This window comes from Labrus mixtus, chromosome 15 (genome assembly GCF_963584025.1).
Source record: "Labrus mixtus chromosome 15, fLabMix1.1, whole genome shotgun sequence".
NCBI classification, from domain to species: Eukaryota; Metazoa; Chordata; class Actinopteri; order Labriformes; family Labridae; genus Labrus; species Labrus mixtus.
In genome coordinates, this window is record NC_083626.1 from 13,281,070 (window position 1) to 13,302,271 (window position 21,202).

At 40.4% G+C, this 21,202-nt stretch overlaps 3 protein-coding genes across 4 annotated transcripts; 1 reads left to right on the forward strand and 2 right to left on the reverse strand.

The window, feature by feature from the left end:
* The first annotated feature begins 1,887 nt into the window (after nucleotides 1-1,887).
* On the forward strand, nucleotides 1,888-8,785 carry amigo1 (adhesion molecule with Ig-like domain 1). Its single transcript, XM_061057105.1, has 2 exons — nucleotides 1,888-2,388; nucleotides 3,441-8,785. Exon 2 carries the CDS (start codon nucleotides 3,547-3,549, stop codon nucleotides 5,083-5,085), a length of 1,539 nt encoding a protein of 512 aa, XP_060913088.1. The 5' UTR covers nucleotides 1,888-2,388; nucleotides 3,441-3,546; the 3' UTR covers nucleotides 5,086-8,785.
* Nucleotides 8,786-9,898: 1,113 nt separating this feature from the next.
* atxn7l2b (ataxin 7-like 2b) lies at nucleotides 9,899-15,056 on the reverse strand. 2 transcript variants are annotated; one of them, XM_061057103.1, is made up of 9 exons: nucleotides 14,874-15,056; nucleotides 14,145-14,216; nucleotides 13,748-14,054; nucleotides 13,367-13,602; nucleotides 13,056-13,138; nucleotides 12,651-12,868; nucleotides 12,070-12,256; nucleotides 11,016-11,137; nucleotides 9,899-10,836 (listed from the first exon to the last, which is right to left on the reverse strand). In XM_061057103.1, exons 1-9 carry the CDS (start codon nucleotides 14,968-14,970, stop codon nucleotides 10,248-10,250), a joined length of 1,911 nt encoding a protein of 636 aa, XP_060913086.1. In that variant the 5' UTR covers nucleotides 14,971-15,056; the 3' UTR covers nucleotides 9,899-10,247. The 2 variants fall into 2 exon arrangements, with proteins under 2 accessions (XP_060913086.1, XP_060913087.1); XM_061057104.1 differs by lacking the exon at nucleotides 14,874-15,056 and adding an exon at nucleotides 14,443-14,855.
* An 810-nt stretch (nucleotides 15,057-15,866) lies between these two features.
* sypl2b (synaptophysin-like 2b) lies at nucleotides 15,867-19,159 on the reverse strand. The gene is made up of 6 exons (XM_061057132.1): nucleotides 19,000-19,159; nucleotides 18,786-18,863; nucleotides 17,975-18,093; nucleotides 17,658-17,859; nucleotides 17,126-17,314; nucleotides 15,867-17,032 (listed from the first exon to the last, which is right to left on the reverse strand). Exons 1-6 carry the CDS (start codon nucleotides 19,015-19,017, stop codon nucleotides 16,910-16,912), a joined length of 729 nt encoding a protein of 242 aa, XP_060913115.1. The 5' UTR covers nucleotides 19,018-19,159; the 3' UTR covers nucleotides 15,867-16,909.
* Nucleotides 19,160-21,202: the final 2,043 nt, after the last annotated feature.

The following is a 21,202-nucleotide window of genomic DNA, read 5'->3' on the forward strand; positions in this document are numbered from 1 at the left end:
TTTTTGGTCTTGTATGTCTATAATTTTTTAGGTCTAAGCACCTTTTTTGTTTCATGTCACCAGTTTTTAAATGATTTATATTGTGCTCTTGGAAGCATATTTGTCTCGGAACTTTCCTAAAGCAGACCATGAGGGATGTCTGCCTGCTACTCAGCCTGCCTTCAATCTGTTTGTTTATCCTGCCAAGCACATCTTTTTAAGGCATCTCTCTGCTCAGCTCTGGCAGAGTTTGTAAAATTATATTTACTGTCTCTTACTGGTTTGATACATAGAAAATCTTAAACCTAAGGTCCACTGCACTGGTGAAAATCCTAGTGACACAAAAGGTCAGTCTCTTCATGGTCTCTTCTTTTTTTTGCCAATACACAACTCTACTCTTGTTCAGGTGAATCTAAACATGGGGTCATCTCAGCAAAATGGCCGAGATGCGTTTAAAAATGACCCGGGGACAGGGTCTGACCGTTAACCTGATATATGTTGTTTCTTGGTGACTGTTGGCAGATTTATCACCTCATTATGAAATAATGAGGTGATAAATCATGTGACATCTAAATGATCCTGTGTTCCCCGGTTGCTATAATCTCTGTTTATTAAATGATGTCTGGAGGCATCTGAGTAGGAGGCTACACTGGTTTAGCAGCTTATTGGCAATGAAGCCTCTCACAGCAGTGCTGCCAAAGCAAGGCTTGCTGCGGCAGATCTGTGAATTGAGGAAAACACGGAAAAAATCTCAAAACACAGCATGTGGGTGGATTCAGTTGAGTAGGTTTCCCTGCTCAGTCGGTATCAGACCCAATTATAAACATAAACTGTGTGTACAGTGAGGCAAAATGACAGAAAATACATGTTGGGAAGATGGGCAGGTAAGGAGCTGCCTGATCAGTTATCCATAAAATAATTTACTTAATAATAAAAAAACTTAAATCCCCACAGTAATAAATAGATTCAAAAGTAGTTAAAGTTTGAAAGGCTTTTAAAGCCTGGATTATGCTAAATCAAAATTATCCCTGAAGTATTGTGGCAATTTATCTTGCTCTGAAACATGGCATGATATTTATTGGACAAAAATAACCAAGCTGTCCATGTGCTTTATTTCCACTTATTTAGCATTTTTCAGTTATAATTCTTCAAAACCGAGTCCTAGCTGTAGCTGAATCACTAATCTATCAATCACAGTTACACTGACAACAATAACCACGTTTTGCTCGTTATGACGTAAGGATGATTAACCAGCCAAAATAGTCCGATCAGATTTGATATGGTGATGAAATTAGTTACAGCATGTGTCCACAACCAGGCCCATGTGGGGCAGTGTGTATCTTATTTGACTGCATAAACATCCGAGAATATTCTGCTGCCTTCCTCATTTTGTATTGAAAACATATTTTACAGTTTAATTAATTCAATTCAATTAATTAACATAAACGTTTTAACTTTTCCGGTTTAGGTTTACTGCAATATGATGTCTATAAAAGACCATAGACCAAAAGGAGGGGTGTTATGAATACATTATACTGCAAATCAAATCATAGCCTATATTTACGATGATCATTATTTAGCTTGTGCGTGAGTTAAGGGGAGTAATAATATAAAGTATCATTATTTGACGTAATAGTAATGAAGGTTAGGCTAAAGGTCAAGGGGTTACCAAGACTAATAGCCTACACTTAAATTCTCCTGACAGCATAAAAGTGCAAATCTGATCATTAGGTTGATGCATTAAATAATCTTAAATAATCTTAAATTAACGATGAGAGGGTAATTTTGTATAGTCTTGCCTCTCTCGTGGGAATTTGGCGTAGCGCGTTTACGCAGCGCAACTTTAGTGCGCCTTTTTTTGGCTAAACAGCGCCTTCTGGCTTTGAGCGAACTGACTCTGCCGAAGACGCGCCATTCACTGCACCACCAGCAGCAGCAGAAGCAGAAGCAGCACTGTACATAGACAACAGCAGGTCAGCTACAGACCGATCGTTCCTCATGATCTCAACGGTTGCTGATGAGAGCCGATAGGACCCGGACTTGCTCGAACAGCGCCAATTAGCTGTGAGGGACAGATGCGCGGCTTCGTTTCCGTGTGTTTGTGTACAAAGCAATATGTTCCGTTTGAAGCGAAGGGGCTGATTAAAACATAGTCGCTCATCGACTGTGTTTGAAAGGATGTGTTGTCTGCTCTTTACGTAACCCTCTTTGCGTAATTTTGCACTGGATGCCACGTGGACCCGGATTATTTGGCGAGGAGAGCTCCAGTGATCTCCCTCCTCCCCGTTCCCGTTGTCCTCGGCAGCAGGCTCACAGACTCATTCAGACGGAGAATCTGAATGCAGCAGCATTGTAAACAGACGAGGAGCTGTCTTAATGAAAGACAGCATCGGTGCATCCCGCTCTAAGGTAGGAGCCTCCCTCCGGTTCTCCCCCCGTTTCTCCCCTCACGTTTCCATGATGTGCGCGTGTTTTCAGGCAGAATGGTGCAATGCATCGTTAGCCCACATATAGCCAGGGACATTACACGGTATGACAAACATTTGCACGATTTCACATTGTAATGTAGTTCATTTCGTACTTCTTTGGGTTAGTGTACCATAGTATTATTTGTATGACATGCATGCATCTAAGAAAAAATAAAGAGAGGGAGTGGAGGAGGAAATGGAAATATGAAAAAATATGGGTAAGCGCGTGTGTATTAAAGGAATATGAGCATTGAGCAGGGCACCAGGAGAGAGATTAAATACAATATTTGCATTAGGAAGCTGTAGTGCTGTACATGTAGTGCTTAATGTTGACACTGTTGTAGAAGTCGGGAAGTCCCTGAGGACAGTAAGTACTGTTGAGTTTATTTTCATTTTGGATGCGTTGTCTGTGCAGCCAGTGGAGATGGTGCAGACACACATGCACTGTATGCACGTGAGTCTGAGGCTGCATGCTTCTTTATTTGCATAAGAAGCTTTTACTTGCAAAGTTCCTATTTCATATTATGAAATATGATTCAGTATTCCACAAAGAGAAGTTATACTAAAAATACTGATGTATCTTTGCTTATTCTCAATTACTTTTAAGACCTAAGTGACAGCTTCTATTTGTTACTTTTGCCATTCATGAACATGAAGGAAAAGAGTAATCCATTAATGAAAAATAACAATGTCATACAGCCACGTTTTGTACCAGCTTGTACACATATTACTGATGTCAACACACATTTAACAGCATTTGAAACAGCACCATGAGTTATCTAGTGGCTGTCTCCGTATAAACACTCAGAACATTATGGGAGGGACGTCAAGTTCACATGTTTTAAAATGTGGTGGTGGTAGAAGGATGGCACTTTCGTTCACTTTCATCTATCTAGATATCTAAATATCTATCTTTACAAGGGAAAGTATATACATCTGTCTTTATAAAAATTCTTAGCAATATCTTTGATAAACTTTTTTTTTTTTTTCCAGCCTTTCATCAGCGATGCTTGGGATTCCTGCAGCTGCTCTCTCTCCCATGCTGTCTCTGAGAATGGGATCATAGTAAAGTTCTCTGGGATTTAGATCAACTACTAGCATGTTGCAGCCCTACATCAAAGCAGGTGACAGCCTGTTGGAAGCATTACCTCACTGGAGTAAGCGTCAGAGATGGGCCTTCTCCCTCGCCCTCTGCATGGCTCTCTTCTGGCTTCCAGGGGCGGCCGCATCGACCCTGAACTGCCACAAAACCTGTATCTGCGCCTCCAACATAGTGAGCTGCTCCAAAATGAACCTGACCATCATTCCGACTGATCTGCCGCTCTACATGGCCGTGCTGGATCTCAGCTACAATGACATACAGCGGTTGAGATCTGAGTGGACACCTTTCAGGCTCCCGAAGCTCCATAACCTTCTGCTCAGCCATAATGGTCTCTCCTTTCTGTCTTCTGAGGCATTTGTATATGTGAAGTACCTGCGCTACTTGGATCTGTCCTCAAACAACCTGCGGCAGCTCGATGAGTTAATCTTCGAGCCTTTGGTCAACCTGGAGGTCCTTTTGCTCTACCACAACAAGATTTCCCAGATTGATCGCTCAGCTTTTGTAACCATGATTAACCTTCAGAAGCTCTATCTTAGTCAGAACCAAATCTCCCGTTTCCCCCTGGAGCTGGTCAAGGAAAGATCCCGCCTGGAGAAACTTAACCTCCTGGATGTGTCCTCTAACAAGATCAAGATTTTACCCATCGATGAGCTCCAGGTGCTGCCTGCCTGGATTAAAAACGGCCTCTACTTCCACAACAATCCACTGCTGTGTCACTGTGATCTCTACACGCTTTTGGCCCACTGGTACATCCGAAAGCTCAACTCCGCCATGGACTTCAAAGACGACTACACATGCATTCTGCCCGGCCCACAAAAAATCCAAGAGCGTGTTTTTGATCTCAGCGGTTACAACATGAACTGCAGCACGTTCAAGGAGAAAGATGAAGAGGCTTTTCTGGAGCAAAGGATGGTCCTTATCTGTGACACCAAACACAAGAAGATGTCAAAGACCTGGATGATGCCTGGAAATGTAATGGTGACTCATGAGAGCAACCAGACAGCCACAGTGTTGAAGGATGGGAATCTGCAGATCAGTCCAGTGAGAGTAGAGGACTCTGGGACCTACACTTGCATTGCCATGAGCGAGGCCTTTAACGAGACCATCTATGTGGTCCTGAAGGTTCATAATTTCACCATGCACGGGGGTGGGGAGACCCTGAACACAGCATACACCACCTTAGTGGGCTGCCTGGCCAGTGTGGTGCTGGTCCTCATGTACCTTTATATGACACCGTGTCGCTGCTTCTGCTGCCCTGATAAAGGTAAAACACGAGGGGACGACAGCATCCACTCATCCATGCTCAGCGTGACACCCACCCATGAGGACCCAACGCTGAAGGCGGAGCTAAACCGGCACGTGGAGTTCATAGACTCCAAGGACTTGCAGGGCCAGAATGGAAAGCTGAACCCAAACGGGGACGACGATGATGATGATCTGGATGCGGAGGCTGGTTCTCTTATGAAGGGGAAGAGAAAGAAGTCAGTAGCAGAGTCCATCAGCTCAGTCTTCTCAGACACTCCCATGGTGGTCTGAGATGACGTCAGCAAAGACGCCAGATGTGACTTCATGTGAACAGTACAAAGTTTGCCATGTTTACGTTCATCTAATCTGTGACTAAACCTGAACAGGGGAAATAAGGACGGATTTTCATATCTTGTTGCCGGCAAGTGGAAATAAGGATATCAAAGGGATTACATTTACAAACTATCTTGTTGTCTGCAATGACAACAAGCAAGACTTTTCCAGCATATTAATGTGTAGCAATTATTATTCATACTGTGAAGGGATGGCAGCGAATAGGAAAGGTGGAAACTACTGAAGTCTTATGAGTAAAAAGTAGATGATATGTTGTGAATGTCAGCACTCAGGAAGTGATAAAACAAACTGTTTAAGTGTGGGGAAATACAAAGGAAACACATCACGCACAGGTTGAAAGTAGATTTTAAAAATCTTTATTGAAACCATTGCCGGTTGATAATTATATCTATCAATACAACTAGATTAGAGCATAGATACAAAGCCGCTCCTCTATCAGGGACCGACACTTAGAAAGACAGCCCGCTGTCTACTGGCTGTGAATACATCCTTATATTATGCTTGAGTCATCTAAAGAGAAACAGCATGTCATAAGGCAAAATAATACACGTCCCAGAGTGATCTTTGCAGGTCAGCTCCCTCCTACACCATAGCTGTCAGCTACTTGCACTCTGATGGAGTTCATCAGACCTAATGTTATTCTGATTCATAGTATATGTGTAGCCATAAAGAAGAAAGATATTTTCTCTCAAATTAAATTTAGGCCATGTAGACATTAAAAATAGTTGACCTGTTCAAGGCTGGTCATTGCTTATCTAAGTAGTAACCTCTATATTTCAAAACTACATCAACACCCAAAAGAAACGTCCAGAGCCTTATTCAGTAAAAACATGGAACGCCTTCAGAGTGAAGAGTAGTCCTCAATATTTTATTTATGTTCTGCATACTGACAGGTATCATGGTACTTACAAGGTGACTAGACGTTTGCTTCATAACAATGGACATGCCCCTTACTGCGGTTTAAATCCCCCTCCTGGTCAAATTATAGTGTTCCTAGCAGGAGGTTGACGTCTAAGCTAACAGTAACGGCTGCTAGCTTTAGCGAACATGTTCCTCCCTGGATTTGAAGTAAGCCCCTTTCATAAAAGTCTGAATGTACATATGCTAAACATCAGAAACCTCTGGGCAGTCGTAGGTCATAAATAATAGATTAAAGCACTTTGTCTGGCATTGTGCTTAGCTGCATGATTACCAGGGTCACTCTGTTTTGAAAAGTAGTTTTTTCTTTTGCCTTGTGGTCGGTAGAGAAAGCCGCAGAGAGGTTGTGTAATTGTAAATTGAGTTAAAGATGCAAGATGCCCCCGTATGCTCGGCACATTTCACAAACGAGGTTTAAAACAAGAGAGTGTGTCTTTCCCTAAACAAGAAGGAGAGGTTTAATTAAACCGCACGGTGTACGTGTAATAATACATCAAGGCCAGAAAGGCTTAAATGCTAATTGGATCTTTTGATAGATTTCAGCTTCCCTCTTTGTTATCACAGCCACACAAAGCCACTCTCTCGATTCAGCCCAGATGTGTTTGTTTGTGTTTCTCAGTCATTATGTGCCTGTTCATATAAAGTTCAAAGCAATCATTCAGCCAGGCAATGGATGTGTTGCCCTTTAAGTTGTCTTTTATTTGTTTTTGAGGGAAACGCCAACAGCATTGATTGAACATTAGCTCTCCCACTCATTTATACGGCTGGAAAGTCAAATATAAGAATTTGGAAAGCAACATGTTAGTATTTGAATGCACAATGCTGCTTTGTTTTCCACTTTATGCAGATATTTGTGTAAAAAAAAAATCACATACATCTTGCATTCAAATGTCGGCATAGAGATCAATAGTGTTTTGCGCAAACGTGATGTTATATTTAGCATCTCTTGTGTGGGAGAGAAAAGGGAAGTCACACTTGTCAGAGAGGTTGGTGTGTAAATCATCCCGTTTCTCACACATAGGGATACCAGGTGGAGAGAGGGAGAGCAGCAAAAAAATACCACAGGATGCACTTAAATAAAGCCACATTTAGCACAACCCCAGACAGGCCAGTTTTGTGAATCCAGGCTCCAGGTTTTGCCCCATGGAATTGAAATATGAGTTGTTTCCTGCTTTTTCATTCGGAGATCAATCTAAAAAAAAAAAACCCACAGATTTCACCACCTGGCCACTCAAGGCCTCATGAGAATCTATTGATGCTGTCGCAGAATCTGAAAATATCCTGGGTGTAAAGTAGCAGGCATGAAACTGCCAGACCATCAAGAATAAGCATGTGTTCGCCCTGATGGGAGCCACTGTCAATCAAGGTAAATCTGTTTTTACTACTAGGCGGTCTTCTCCACTTGGTTGTCACTTAATTTACAAGTTCAGTTCTGTACAGAGACGAATGAAGTGCTATTGGTCCTGACATAGAGGAGAAGCCAGGCTTTGTTCTGTCCAAAGCAAATCTGCCTTCTTATATACAGTATATAAAGTATATATATATATATATATGTATTAAGACTCACTGTTCAGTATTGATTAGTTGTGTACTGCTATGTTCTACCAGTGTACTGACTGTATTCTTGTGTAACCTGTAATGTTGATCATTTTGCATTTTGTCTGCCACTGTGCTACTGTTAGCTGTTTCGACATTCAAGTCTTGACATACATGTTTATTTTTTAAGCGGAGTTGGGTTTAGTTTTCTCATTGAAAGGATGTATTTTACACTTGAATCTACTAAAGAATAAGCTTAAAAGAAAAACTAACAAACATACATATATATGTATATATATATATATATATATATCGAAAATGTTTGTAACAAAACTGCATAGGAAGATTTCCAGTTTTGAAATCAAGTGAGTGTAAAACGTCCTCATGGGCAGTGATTATGTAGCCGGCAGTTCTTTTCAGTCAGTATTTGACTTTTCTTATTAAGCCATAAAGAAGTCAGGAGAACAGACAGGTGTCTTTGTCAGGTGTTAAGGGTGACTTTTCCAATAAATACTTTATGACAATTGAAGCAACCATTTTCTGTCTATAAAAAGTGGAAGGACATTTTTATAATAGCCAGAGAAAGAAAGGAAAATCAAGACATCTCAACAGCCACGAATGAATTTCAATGGAATAAACACACAATAGGGTTTTAAAATGATTTGAAGACAGAGGGTCAATAAATCTTCTCAGGAGCAATGTTTTGAGGTTTGAATTGATGTTAAATCACAATCACTGCATTTTAAAGCAGCTTCAATAAGACATTATCTTTGGTTTGAGGACTGTGCAGTTCACAGCCCCTGTGCTGTTTGCATGAATGGATCATTATCTGTTCAGGGGAAGGGATTGATCTCTCGCTGCCAAACATCTTTTTTCCATTTATCTCACTATGAAGTAGCAAACTATACAGGAAGACATCTTCGAGGTGGTGGGGATAAAAGCTCTCTGCACATGAGAGCTCTAATCTGCATTAAAAGCTTGGAGTTTATTGACCACATCCTCGGAAGATGAGCTGGTTGGTTCTTGCCATAAAATCCGATCGGTCTCGCAGCTAAAGTGGAATGGCTTTGCATGGTATGCTTAAGAGCTTCTCTGACTGCAGGATAGGTGAAACCTTGTAGGCATTAAAGATTAGAATACCAAGTTATCAGTTGACTTAATAAAGATCAATATTTACACTTTGTGCTGTCTCCATTTTCTCTGCTTTGTTTTTCACAGAAATCATTTTCAAAAGTGGATCTTAACCGTTAGAACTATTAGCCTATAAATAAACCATAGGACATTTACCTAAAAAAACAGGAGTCATATTGTAAATAAAAAAATGCATCCGCTTTGGAATATTGAGATACACCACTGGATGTTCTTTGATGACTAACAGCCTTATCACATATGAAATGTCTGTATATGTAGCTTATAACTTTATTATTGGTCGTAAGAGATTAAAGCTACATCTGTAAATGTCTGATAACTGCCAAATGACTAATAGAACAGACTGAATGGATTTCATACAATGTGTGCTTAGATGTCACAATGGAAGTGGTGAAAAGGTTTAACATGCAGCTTTCTTGAGAAGCAAGGTTGATGGCTTGACACCATCTAGTGTTAAAATTTAGTATTACATTCTTGCATTTAAATATTGACATATACACTTCTGATATGATCCATTTTAGTAAAAAAGAAGAAATTATAGTAAAAAAAATGCCCATGGATCATTATTTTTTATTAAATTGCCATTATATAATAGACCAAATGTAATGTGGATTTTGTACCACATTCATCACCACTGAATAATCATTAATGCACACAAATATGTGAACACTGTACAGTTAACATGTATTTCATATGGTTTACTGATTAAATAATTAACCTTGCACATGTGTGTAAATTTAAAAATGAAAATGTTGTGCTGTATTTCTATAAACAAAGTCCTAAATAGAGCAGGAAGCACATAGCTGTGTAACATTTGTTTAACATAATGTCATCATTTTAATGTATTGTTCCCATCCCAAGTTTTCATAGTTTTTAGATAGATTATTAATATGTAGACAAAACTGACTGAAGAGGCCTTTTCACGGTCTCTTTCTCTTGTACCAAACAGAAGAAATAAAGAAAACATAGTGTAAGAAGAAGTATTGGATTTTTTTTTTTATTGTTATTTTTTTCCCCATTAAATTACTTACATTTGAGCAGCATAAGGAGAAGACTGAGTGAGTTTTTTTCTAACACAGTTTACAAACTGAGACATTTGGGCATGTATAAAAATTGAAATTTTGTAAGAAAATAAAGGAACACAAGGTAGCAGAAAAATATTTATTTCCGTTCACAGTCACACATGGCTGTCAACAGCTGCAGTGTGCACAAAGCCTTTTCTCCAATATGTCTTTTTAAAGCGGGCCTTTTAATTGGCTGTGAAGATGAGAAGCAAACAACAACTGGCATTCATTCACTGCTGTTAAAAAAACAAAGACAAACAATCAAGTGGAGATCAAGAATGTGCTCAGAACCTTTCATTTCTCTTTAAGGGACAGACCAGCACAATCATAAAACATTGATCGTATGCCACCTATTGTTTGCTGTAGCTTGCTGACTCTGATCTTTTCCCCTCAACCTTGAAGCACATGCCCATTATTCTCTCCCTTCCCGGGCTAGAGGCTGGAGTGGGGAGGGGAGGAGAAGGGTTTACATGTTGAGGTTGTTGATACTGAACTGAGGAGCATCGACTTATTTCTTCCTTTTCGCCTTTGGGCAGGACCAGTGCGGTCACAGTCCATTACCTTCTGCTGAATCTTTGGGGACCTCCCTCTGCTCAGGGGGAAGAGTTGGAGAGGAGGACATGGCTTCTGTCCGTATGAGAACAAACCGTTAACTGGTCCTTGAGAGGAGGGGGTGTGTGGCTGGCCCTTCTCATTAAGGAGGAGATCCCTGATGTATCTGGAGGATTTGTCCTCACTGCTTTCATCTGGAATTAGCTCGGCCTCCCTCGACTGAGCGCTGCTGCATAGCCCAACAACGTTCCTTTGGCAGCCTTCAGGACTAAGACTCTCAGGGGCAGTAGAGGAAGGCGGTTTGGTGCTGTGAGTGTTGCAGTTCTGTCTGAGTTGTCCCAGCGAGGTAGAATCGAGGCTGAGGGTGCGAAACGATTTGGGGAGCCTGACCCCAGTTCTGACAGGTGATCCTACAATTGGATCCCGTGACCTGAGACCTTTTGGTACTCGAGGCATTTTCCTGTGAGAGCTTGAAAAAATATGAAGCTGGTTAGAAAATTAAAGCAAACATTCAGAATGTTTTCACTTTGTTTTGGTGGATCAGCTGTAGCCTCTCTTTGTTATGAGACAGATTATCCTGCAGCTGATTCCCACATACATAGGCTAACATCCCTGTGCTTGGGCCTGACTCCTGCACTGGATACTCACTTCCACAAATGTGAGCCGACATGGTGATCCAGCATGGAGCTGAGGGCAAACCGTAGGTGGTGCCATCGCCTGTCAAAGGTGAAGATGCTGCATCCCAACGTGTGGCATCCAAACGTGCAAAGCTACAGAAGAGAAAAAGGTTTAAGAAATACACTCAGTCATGTAATGGTCAAAGAGGTATAACTTTCCACATCCGACAACAACAGCCACTTCCAAAAGAAAGAGGGACCCCAACACTTTTTTTTTTAATCAGGAAAAGAAATTAGCCTTGTGCTTTTTACCTGATTCATCAGTCACCTCATGTGACTTATATGTCACAATAAGACAAATTTAAAAGAGCTGTTTATTAAGCTGATCTAATTATATTCAATTCATGTATTTAATATTGTTCAATTCAAAGCAAACAAGTCATATTCATAAAAAAAATAAGAAAATGAAATAAGAAAATCACTTTTCAATCAAACAAGAATTGAAGACCCTATTTCAAGAAATTGCAAAAACAAATAAAAATGTAAAACAAATTGTATATTTTACCCATTTTTGTAAAAACAGATACAAAAGTAGTTCCATTCATGTCAAATAAAACCTTATCATTAAGTGACATGAAAGTGTGCACATGACGGCTACACTGAAGGTGTCTGCTGCTCTAAATATACTTGAACCGCCCAATGGGACGTAAATGTCACATCTGCCACTAGTGGGTGTTGTTTTTTTTAAATGTCAGAAATGTGTTATATGTGGTCTATTTAGTCTGTTCTATGTTTCCTATAAATTTCCTATCAGTATAAATGGGTCCAGATTCTAATGGGTTAAATTATTTTTAACTTTAGAAATCATAGAAAGGTCGCAGGATAGCCCAGCGGTTTTGTTGTGCGCCCCTCGTGCAGAGGCTATAGTCCTCGTCGCAGTGGCTGTGGGTTCGAATCTGGTCTCGGACCCTTTGCTGCATGTCATCCCCCCCCCCCTCTCCTCCCAACATGTCCTGTCTCTCTGCAGCTGTCCCATCGAAAAAGGCTAAATTTCCCCAAAAATATATTTTGGTTTCTCAACTCACCCCTAGAGGTTTGGGGTGCCAGGGTGTTGCTGGCAGGTCTGTGGATTCCTCCCGCTTGGCATCTTCATCATCATCATCATCACTGGAGAGAAGAGTTTGGTTGAAAGGATAGGGGGGGTGCACATCCACTTTCATCGTGCTGTCACCTTCTTTCTCTGCAAAGCTTTCCCATGGACCCCTGGACCTGCTTCGAAGGCAATGATGAGAATGATGCATTATGTTAGAAAAAAGTAACATCAGCTTATATGTGGAAGAAAACACACACATCATCATCATCATCATCAGTCATCAGGATTATCAGAATGATAATCTCCAACACAAGCATTAAGAGCATCTATTTTATAAGAGAATGGTTTGTCTTGTGAAACTATAGACAGAGTTTATTTTGTTTGCCTCTTCCACATCTGTTTGGAGACACTTCTTTACTGATTCTTGCATGGTGCATAAACACACCTCCTCTTTGTGCATCACCAAGGGTTAATTCAGGGTGGTATTATCATTGTTTATGTCTGTTCCACTCATTTGAAAATCAGAAAATAAACTTTAAAACAAAAAAAAAGACAAGTAAACATCTCCCATACCCGAAAACGTGGCAGCTGCTGTTGAAGTTGTATTTACTGCCCTGAGTTCTTTGTATATCTTCCAAAGTTTCCAAATGTTGTGGGTTTTCATTTGATTTTGCTGGAAGCTGCTCCATATTTTGGCCTGCTGAGACTGATGCTGTTCTTGGCTCCACCACCAGCTGATTAAAGGTCCCGGTCCTTCCTAGTGCTTTCTGCTGCTGTTGCATGGAATCAGACTGACAGAAAAACAGAGAGAGAGATAAGAGTGGCATCAAACACCGTCCCAAACACAAGATAAAAAGATTTCACACATGCTACCAACAAGAAAATACATTTCTAAATCTGCTTACAGTGGACACCAATAATGACTCTATTCTATTCTATTATAAAATAAAATATCATGACAGGGCAGTAAGAGTATACATTGCATAGAAGCTCCCGTCTGCACAGCTTCTTCCTTTTTGGACCCAGATCTCTGCAGTGTTTTTTCAGGTCACATTCTTTCTCTATGGGAGAGAAAGCAAACACAGATGTCAGAGAGCAACACCATCCATGCTGATGGAGAGATAACAAACCACCATAAGGATATTTATCCCAAAAAATAATAATCAAAAATGCAAATACAATCAAACACAGTTCAAATAAAATAAAGATAAGATGCTACACCTAAGCTAAACGTTTGACGGTTCTTAACAGAAAAGCAGCAGGGGAAGGAGCCACAGATACTGACTCACCATCGATGTTTTTGTTGATTTGGCAGTACGTTCTTGTTTCCCACAGAGGACTCTGAGACTGCCCAGCAGTGGGCTTCTGCTCAGAGGGTCTCTCTGGCGGAGATGTGGAGGAGGAACAGTTGCCAGGGGGCAGAGGTCCTGAGTGCCAGGAGGGAACCCTGGGTTGAGGCATGGAGGAGGACTGGAGTGGGAGGGGACGAGGGGCTTCTTGGGGTAACTTCTTGATGGAAGGAAAACTGCAGAGGTAAGAAGAGAAGTTAACCGGAGGATTACCTTATAATGAAGATACGACAATTCAGCTTTGTGAAAGTAAAACAAAAAAAATCAAAACTAAGTAATTTATTTAAGACCATGAATGTTGTTGCACTTCTTAAAGCGTACCTCACTGTGTCTTTGATAGACCTGTGCTGGTGGACAGGTAATGCTGCTGAGGAAGCGGCACTATCTTCATGACTTCTGACATCGTTAGGCTCTTCTTTAGAGATGGAAAGATTCAATGAAGGGCGACCAGGGTGAGGTGTCTGCCTAGCGGGCAAAGAAGATGAACGGCCACACATCTTAGGGAGAGGACTGTGCCGCCTCTCGCAGTGCCCCTCAAAGGCCTGAGGTTTCACCACCTGCCCACAGTGGCTGCACACCACCAGGAATATCTCATCTCGAGCTGGGCAATGGCCATATATGTGCATATCTACAGAGGGATAATATGAAATAAAGATGGTTTAATCTGAGATTAATGCACTAAGAGATTTTGAGTTTCTTGAGTCATCCTTGTCTTCACCTTCTTTCATGAGGGTCATGGTGTCACTGCGGGTTCTCCAATACTTGCTGTACCCTTCAGTATTACAGCCAGCTAGGTAGAAATCAAAAACAGGCAGGGTACAACATTAGATTTGGCATTCCTATAAGTTCTTTTGAGAATCAGGTGTAGGGAGGCATCTAGATAGATTGCTGATTAAAGCCCCCGTTCATAACGGTCTGTGTCTGGGGGTCGAACGGAAATTGGTTTCGCCGAGTTTTAATTTAAAAAAAAAAAAAAGAAAGAAAGAAAAAGAAACGTTTTATTTATTTATTTAAACGTGCTGCTTCCCCAATGATGTATCCACACTATCCTGAATTCTGATGCAGTCGCAGCTGTCTACATGGTCGATTCTGTTGTTAGCAAACTGTACAAATCCTTCTCAAGCAGCCTAGGGTTGTTGTTTCTGATGAGTGACAGCAGATGACTGGCCCATGCCAGCGTTGCTTTTAGACTACCTGTCAACAGGTTAACCGTAGTTTGTAGTACTCACTAGCGCTTTATTTCCAAATAATTAAATGCATGTGAAAAATGAACCAATTTGATGTGTTTGTTATTTTATCCTAGTCAAACTCATCCTGCACTAGGACCCAGCGGGTCTTTTGTTTGAGTCGCGCTTTATGCCGCTCTCTGTGTAACAACAAAATAAATCACCGGACATTCACTCTGTGACTTCATGAAACCAGGTGTGGGGCAGGGAGTGCGACTCACCGTCAGGTGGTGAAATATTTACTCCATCTACCCAACAACTCCAATTTAATCCGACAAAATCGTCGAGATTAAGATTTCGCCTATCCAAAGCGGCCATTGCTGCTCTTGCGCGCTCACGAGATCACATCGTCAGGTCACGCGCAACACATCCGCGAGACAGAGCTCGCGGCCGTGATAAATGATGTGGTTGTGTGGCCTACTTCAAACTCTTAACAAACCAGCTATGAAGCTAAACTGCATTTAGTCGTCTCCAATGCAAAATGCAATGACAGTTAAGTTGAATCTATCTATTTAGGATTGATCTCATAAGGATGAATATGTCAGAAACCATCCAGGTGTTATTATTGCAGCTATTTGATAGAAGTGTAGTTTACTTGTATGATCTATAGGATAAAAACACATCTCAAATGCTTAAACTGAAGACATTTCTGAATAAAAAAAATATGTGGAGTGAGATTATACTCCTAGAAATGACTTGGGAGTTTTTTGTGTGCAAAAAAAGGGCTCAGTGGCCTAGTAATCTAATTCCATAAATGATCATTTAAACAATACATTTTTTTGGCAAAACTGTAGCTAATCTACAGTATAACTTAAAAACTAGAGAAGAAAAATAGCTCAACAAACCTGTGGTTTGAAGGAATAACTGGACAGAATGGATCATGCACTGATGTTTCACAACTGAGTCAGTGACAGACCCGCACATTGTTTAAGTAACCTGTGTGTGACTGCACTGCTGAGGATCAGGAGCTACATCTGTAGCCTTTTATTGGGTGTGTGATGACGCCTGGCAGGGTCAACATGTCTGCCACCTAGTGATGGTCATCAGTATTGGGTGTTTGCTGGCATTAAATGAGTAAATCTCAGACATCTCTTGAACAGAATAAGAAGTGAACCTTATTTAGAGTGTGTGAGGTGTCAGACATCCTTCACCTGCCAAAAACAAATGAGTGAGTGAAACAACGACACAACAAAAATCACACACGTACCAACAGATCCAGTACTTGCTTTTATTTAATGCTGTACAGCATTTCAGTACTGGACATTTCTTTTCTGGTCTCGTAAAGGAACTCCAGTCTCATCTGTGACACTTTTATCAACACATTGTTTGATGAAGCTCAAAAACAGCGAACCAGGCAGGGCGCAATAACTGATAAAGGTCAGTCAATTGTAACAGCAACTATTTATTGAAAAGCAACACAATTTGGTAGAATTTGGCTTAGAGGACTATGTTGGGGTATTATAATTCTTGGTTTAAACATTATAAACATAAAAGGGTAAGGAAGGGAAAAAACAACAAGAAACAAATATAACAGTTTCAATGTTAAAGGTTAACATATAAAATGTATAGAGCGAACAAGCTTTAAATGCATGTCTCCACCACATTCAGCATATCTTTATTCAGCTGCAATGGTGGGTTCATCTTTACAGTGAAATGTTGAGGCGCAACACACAAAAAAAAAGGATTAGTCAAAAAATTCCAGCTCTAATAAATAATCTCATAACAGCAACTGTCATCCATCTTTAGTAACTAAACGTTAATGTTTTTTTTAGGATACCACTGAATTCTGACTTTGTTGACATAGATTTGTGTAAATAATAGATTCACTTCACGTTTCTCATATTATTGGGTATTTTGTTAAATTGTTCATGGCCCTGAGGTATTTTTTTAAGAATGTGATGATGATGTCAGAATTATGTTTTGTAAAGAAATATTTTGGACTGTAAACAGTTTAACAAAGTTATGCTTCATTATGATTCATCACAAACTAGAATATCAATTCCACATCTGTAGTAACATTTGAGCTGAGGGACAGTTAGTTTTTTTTTTGTTTTTTTTTACTCCTACAGTTTCCTGTATTTATTTGACTACTCATTTTGTAGTTTTCAAAATGCAATTGTGTTAATACAGCACTAAGCAAACATTGAATACAGGGGAAAAAGAAGCCCTCAGTCTTGAAATCTACAACATTTTTCTTTGAATAATTAGTACCAAAATGACTCATTCAAAAACACTACTGTCTGAAATGAGGAAGCAGTTACGATTGTCCGACTCCCCCTTCCACGTCCGTAGGCTGGTTGGCTGATTTGTGGAAAGGTGTTTCCTTGTAAATGAACCAGCAGTTTCCGCTCCACAGGATGAGGTTAAGAAAACCAAAAATCTGCCACAGAAAGAGACAGAATCAAATAACGTGAGCTGTTGTACATACGCATGTTTATGATGTCTGAAAAACACTCATTTTCACGAGACTTACCACAGAGGCATTTAGCCGGCCCATGTGAGGGATAGCTCCCGGGGTGCACTTGTTGGGATCCTTACAAACGCTGAGAAGGGTGACAATTGTTGAAGGGCTGGTGGCCCACTTCACATCTGACAAGCCTTTAGCCCATGCAGAGGAGGATGCCAACCACAGGAAAGCAAAGGCAGCAGTCACCAACAGGTCCTTTGAGAGAAAAACAGTGTAAAACCCTTTAAGGCTATCACAGTGGTAGTTTCACTCTAGGACATTTCTCAGAAAGAAACTGGCTAGCGCAGTTGTTAAACACACCCTTCCCACAGTTCCATTGACACAACTCTGTTAAATGCACGTTCTCTGACCTCCAGAAGGTTTTCCAGGATGAAGCAGACTCCACCAGCTGATGCCAGTTGCAACATTTTAAACTCAGAAAATGTACTTTAAATACTGCCTGTGTAGATAAATCTCCATTCATCCTTTTATATCAGCTTTCATCACGATTGGATTGACACAGCAGCTTAAGTAAAAAAACATTCAGTAAAATACATACCACAGTGGGACCACGACTAGTTGCTCTATACACATGCTGGTAACCTAAGTAGAGGACCAGTGTGCCAGTGCAGTAGAGAAAGGCAAACACTCCAATACAGACAAAAAACTGTGCTGAAGACATGTGGTTCCCAGTCAGGTATGCAACAGTGGTGGTACTCTGATTGTTGCAGCTGGGGACATTATACGGATGGTCCATCAACCTGTGTAAACACAAATAGAACTTTTTCCAATTTATACAATCCTAAAAGTAAACATATGGTCTCCCTCACTGTGAACAGGTTGTGTGAGTGTGCTTGTTTGCTCACGCAGACACACCTGAACGGGTAGTTAAACTCTGCCTGTATTATTTGACTGTCATGCCCCTGGCACCGGACATTGATGCTGGTTGTGCCGCTGTAACCTCCTGTCGTTGCAAAGGCAAATATGGCAAACACCTGTGGCCAAAGGGACAAGATAAGAGGGACACGTTAGCATATGGGGATGTTCAGGACAGAGTGCTCGATTTGAATGTGGTTGAGATGTGCTTGGCTTGTGTTTGTGTTTGTACATATTTTATATTTTATGCTGCACCTGGATTGCTCCAACAGAGTTTGGCTGTATTACATGCAGTGACAATAAAGATATGTCTATCTATCATACATTTACATGCACACTTCCCTTTATTTCATGTAACACACACTAAACAGGAAATCCTTGTCTTACTCACAGGATGTCATCACAGTGAATGGTGTGCAAAGCTGAGAAAACGCTGTCTAATCGTTTTATTTGGCTAGAAATATTGTCAACAAAAGTATTTTTCTACATTGCAAGATACAATTGTGCTACTTTACACATGCTAAATTCAATTAGCTTTCAGTTTATATAAGACTTATTTGTGTTTATATGTCAGGATTTGAATGTGCCGATCTGAAAAGAAAAAAAAATGAACTGCACATACCATATTTGAAACAGTGTTGCAACTCACAGGATGGGTCATTTAGCTTATACAGGCGTGCAGTGGGTCACAAGACAAAACTGCAGAATCAATTTGAAAGGTATTTTTGCGACCAGGGATGGAAAGCTCACGTCGGCTAGATGTTACCCCGCCATTGACCATATGGTAAGAAAAGGTTTGAAAGAAACTTACCCATTCTAGCACACGGATAAATGCCAGCGGCTCCTTCAAAGGCCCCAAGTCAGGAGTGAACCCCGAGCTCAGCACTTTCTGTTGAGTCAAACAACATAGCATGAAAAAATGAGCCCGTTATACAGCGAAATATGTCACACACGAATAGTGCAGTAAGGTTTTATAATATGCGCCATTAGTCGGGTTTTTTTCCCACTCCCCTCAGCTCCCTTACCTGGGCGACGGATTCCATCGTCAATTCCGAGTAAAAAAAAACCGCTGTTATCGATTATTTGACACCTTTCCTGGTCTTTTGCAGCTCTTCGGGGCGCTACTTCGGACTTGTCAAACTTATCTCCAACTTCAGTGACTCGTAGTATAAAACACGTGATCAGTGACGTCAGGGCGTCGAGAGGGGCGCTGCTGAGACGAGTAGAGAAAGCAGTGAAAGTGGCGATAATTTGATTTCCTGTTAACGAAATTGTGGTTAAGCGGATTTTACTGCACCTTATATGAACAGTTTGAAATAGGCCTGGGTTTGGATTTGTGTAAGGACGAAAATACGAGTAGGCTATTTAAATCCCTGACTGGGTTAGAAAAGACAATTAGCATACTTTGGTGCAGCAATTTTGCAGAGTTTAAATGAATGCATAATTTAATACAAATAATAATAATATTTAAATAAATGCTATTATTGGATGGTGAGTATTAATGCACGGATATTGAACTGTATGGCATAACTAAGGTGGACCTAGTTAAAAAATACCTGGAATATATCCTATTATTTCTGCAAGTGACTGAAGACTGCTCATGGTCAGAGTCCCTTTTTTATTTCATAGAAAGTACTTAAATTTGTCACTTAATCACTAAATTTGTTAGTGATTAAAAACAGACAACATAAAGGGACGCTGAGTCTAAATAGGATTAATGTGGCACCCTGTGTCTTGTAGAGAAGGCAGATAACCTACTGGGGTTTATAATGTGTTCCCATGTGCACATTCATTAATTGATTAAGTTCAGAAGGTCAATGTCACTGCAATGGTATTATACTTTCACTTGGGGTCGCCATTTCCACAGACAGCACCCAAGTACGAATAAACTAACCCTTTTATACAAAGCAAACCATGTGTTTCCCATGACTGTCATCAGTGAAGGCTGATCTAATTCCCACACATGTATGTCCATGTTGTTTTTTTAGTTTGGGTCAATAGGAATGCTTATTATTGGGCTTGGAACGCAGAGTAATTTAATCACACTTAGTACCATCCCTTCCCCTCCCCATTTTTGTATACCTGTTCTCCATACAGTCAAGAAGCTGTGTGTGTGTGTGTGTGTGTGTGTGTGTGTGTGTGTGTGTGTGTGTGTGTGTGTGTGTGTGTGTGTGTGTGTGATTTATTCAGAAAGGCTTGTTTCTCGTCTGGGAACATCTCGAAGGAATAAATGTTGCTTTGTTCTCCACCTTTAATAGTTGACTGGGCTGCCATGGGGGAGGGGCTGCTACTCCTTTGTACAATCCCCTTGTGGAGGAATGCTGCTCTACAGATCAAATTGTTGGGCTTTTTTGAGTCAATCTTGGTATCAAGAAATACACAAAGAAGACGTTAAACTTAAACTTCATGATGCAATAAGGCACTTTGAGTGTGGCCAAATTGTCCAAGGTTTCAGGGAAACTTGCTAAACAGGTTTTTATATTTTGCTCAGATCAGGCTACACCTTGAATTGTTGCAAACTTGTCCAACGGGTTGGGCCACACTGAAGGGTAAACATGAGACTAATCAAATATTCAGCAAGACAATCTGATCAGTTCCACCTGCATCTTACTGACACAGCTTCAGTTACCACGCTGGTGTGACAAAGCAAAAATGTCCCATTATGAATAACTGGAGGTTTTAAGGAGAGATGAGCTTGCACACTTTAAGAAAAACCTTAGAAGAATTATGTGTTTATATGTATTACATTTTGTGGTCTGTACTTTTAATATATCGGTCTGGACCAAGGCAGCTATGATTTTAGGTTTCTTCCCTCCTGCAACACATGACCAGTAGTCATGGGTTTGTTGAGACCCACTGCCCCATCACATGCACACATTTAATCAAGAGCAATATGACCCATTGCAACCAATAAGGAATATAATTTAAGAATGCAACTGTGTGTACACAAAAATCCTCTCTAATTAGCAAATAACATTTGATAGAAAAGTTAGTGTTCCTCCTTGTAGGAAGAAGCGAGACTTAACTTAAAAACCCAAGGTAGCTTAACAGTTTTCAATAAACCGTATTCATCTGTATGTAATATGTGATTACATAAAATCATTACATGACAAACAGATCACTATTTGCTTCAACTGTTTTTTATAACTTTGTAAAGTATTGTTATAGACTTGCATAAATAGTCAATTAAATACTCACTATAAACAGGATATTGATTTATTGATTGCT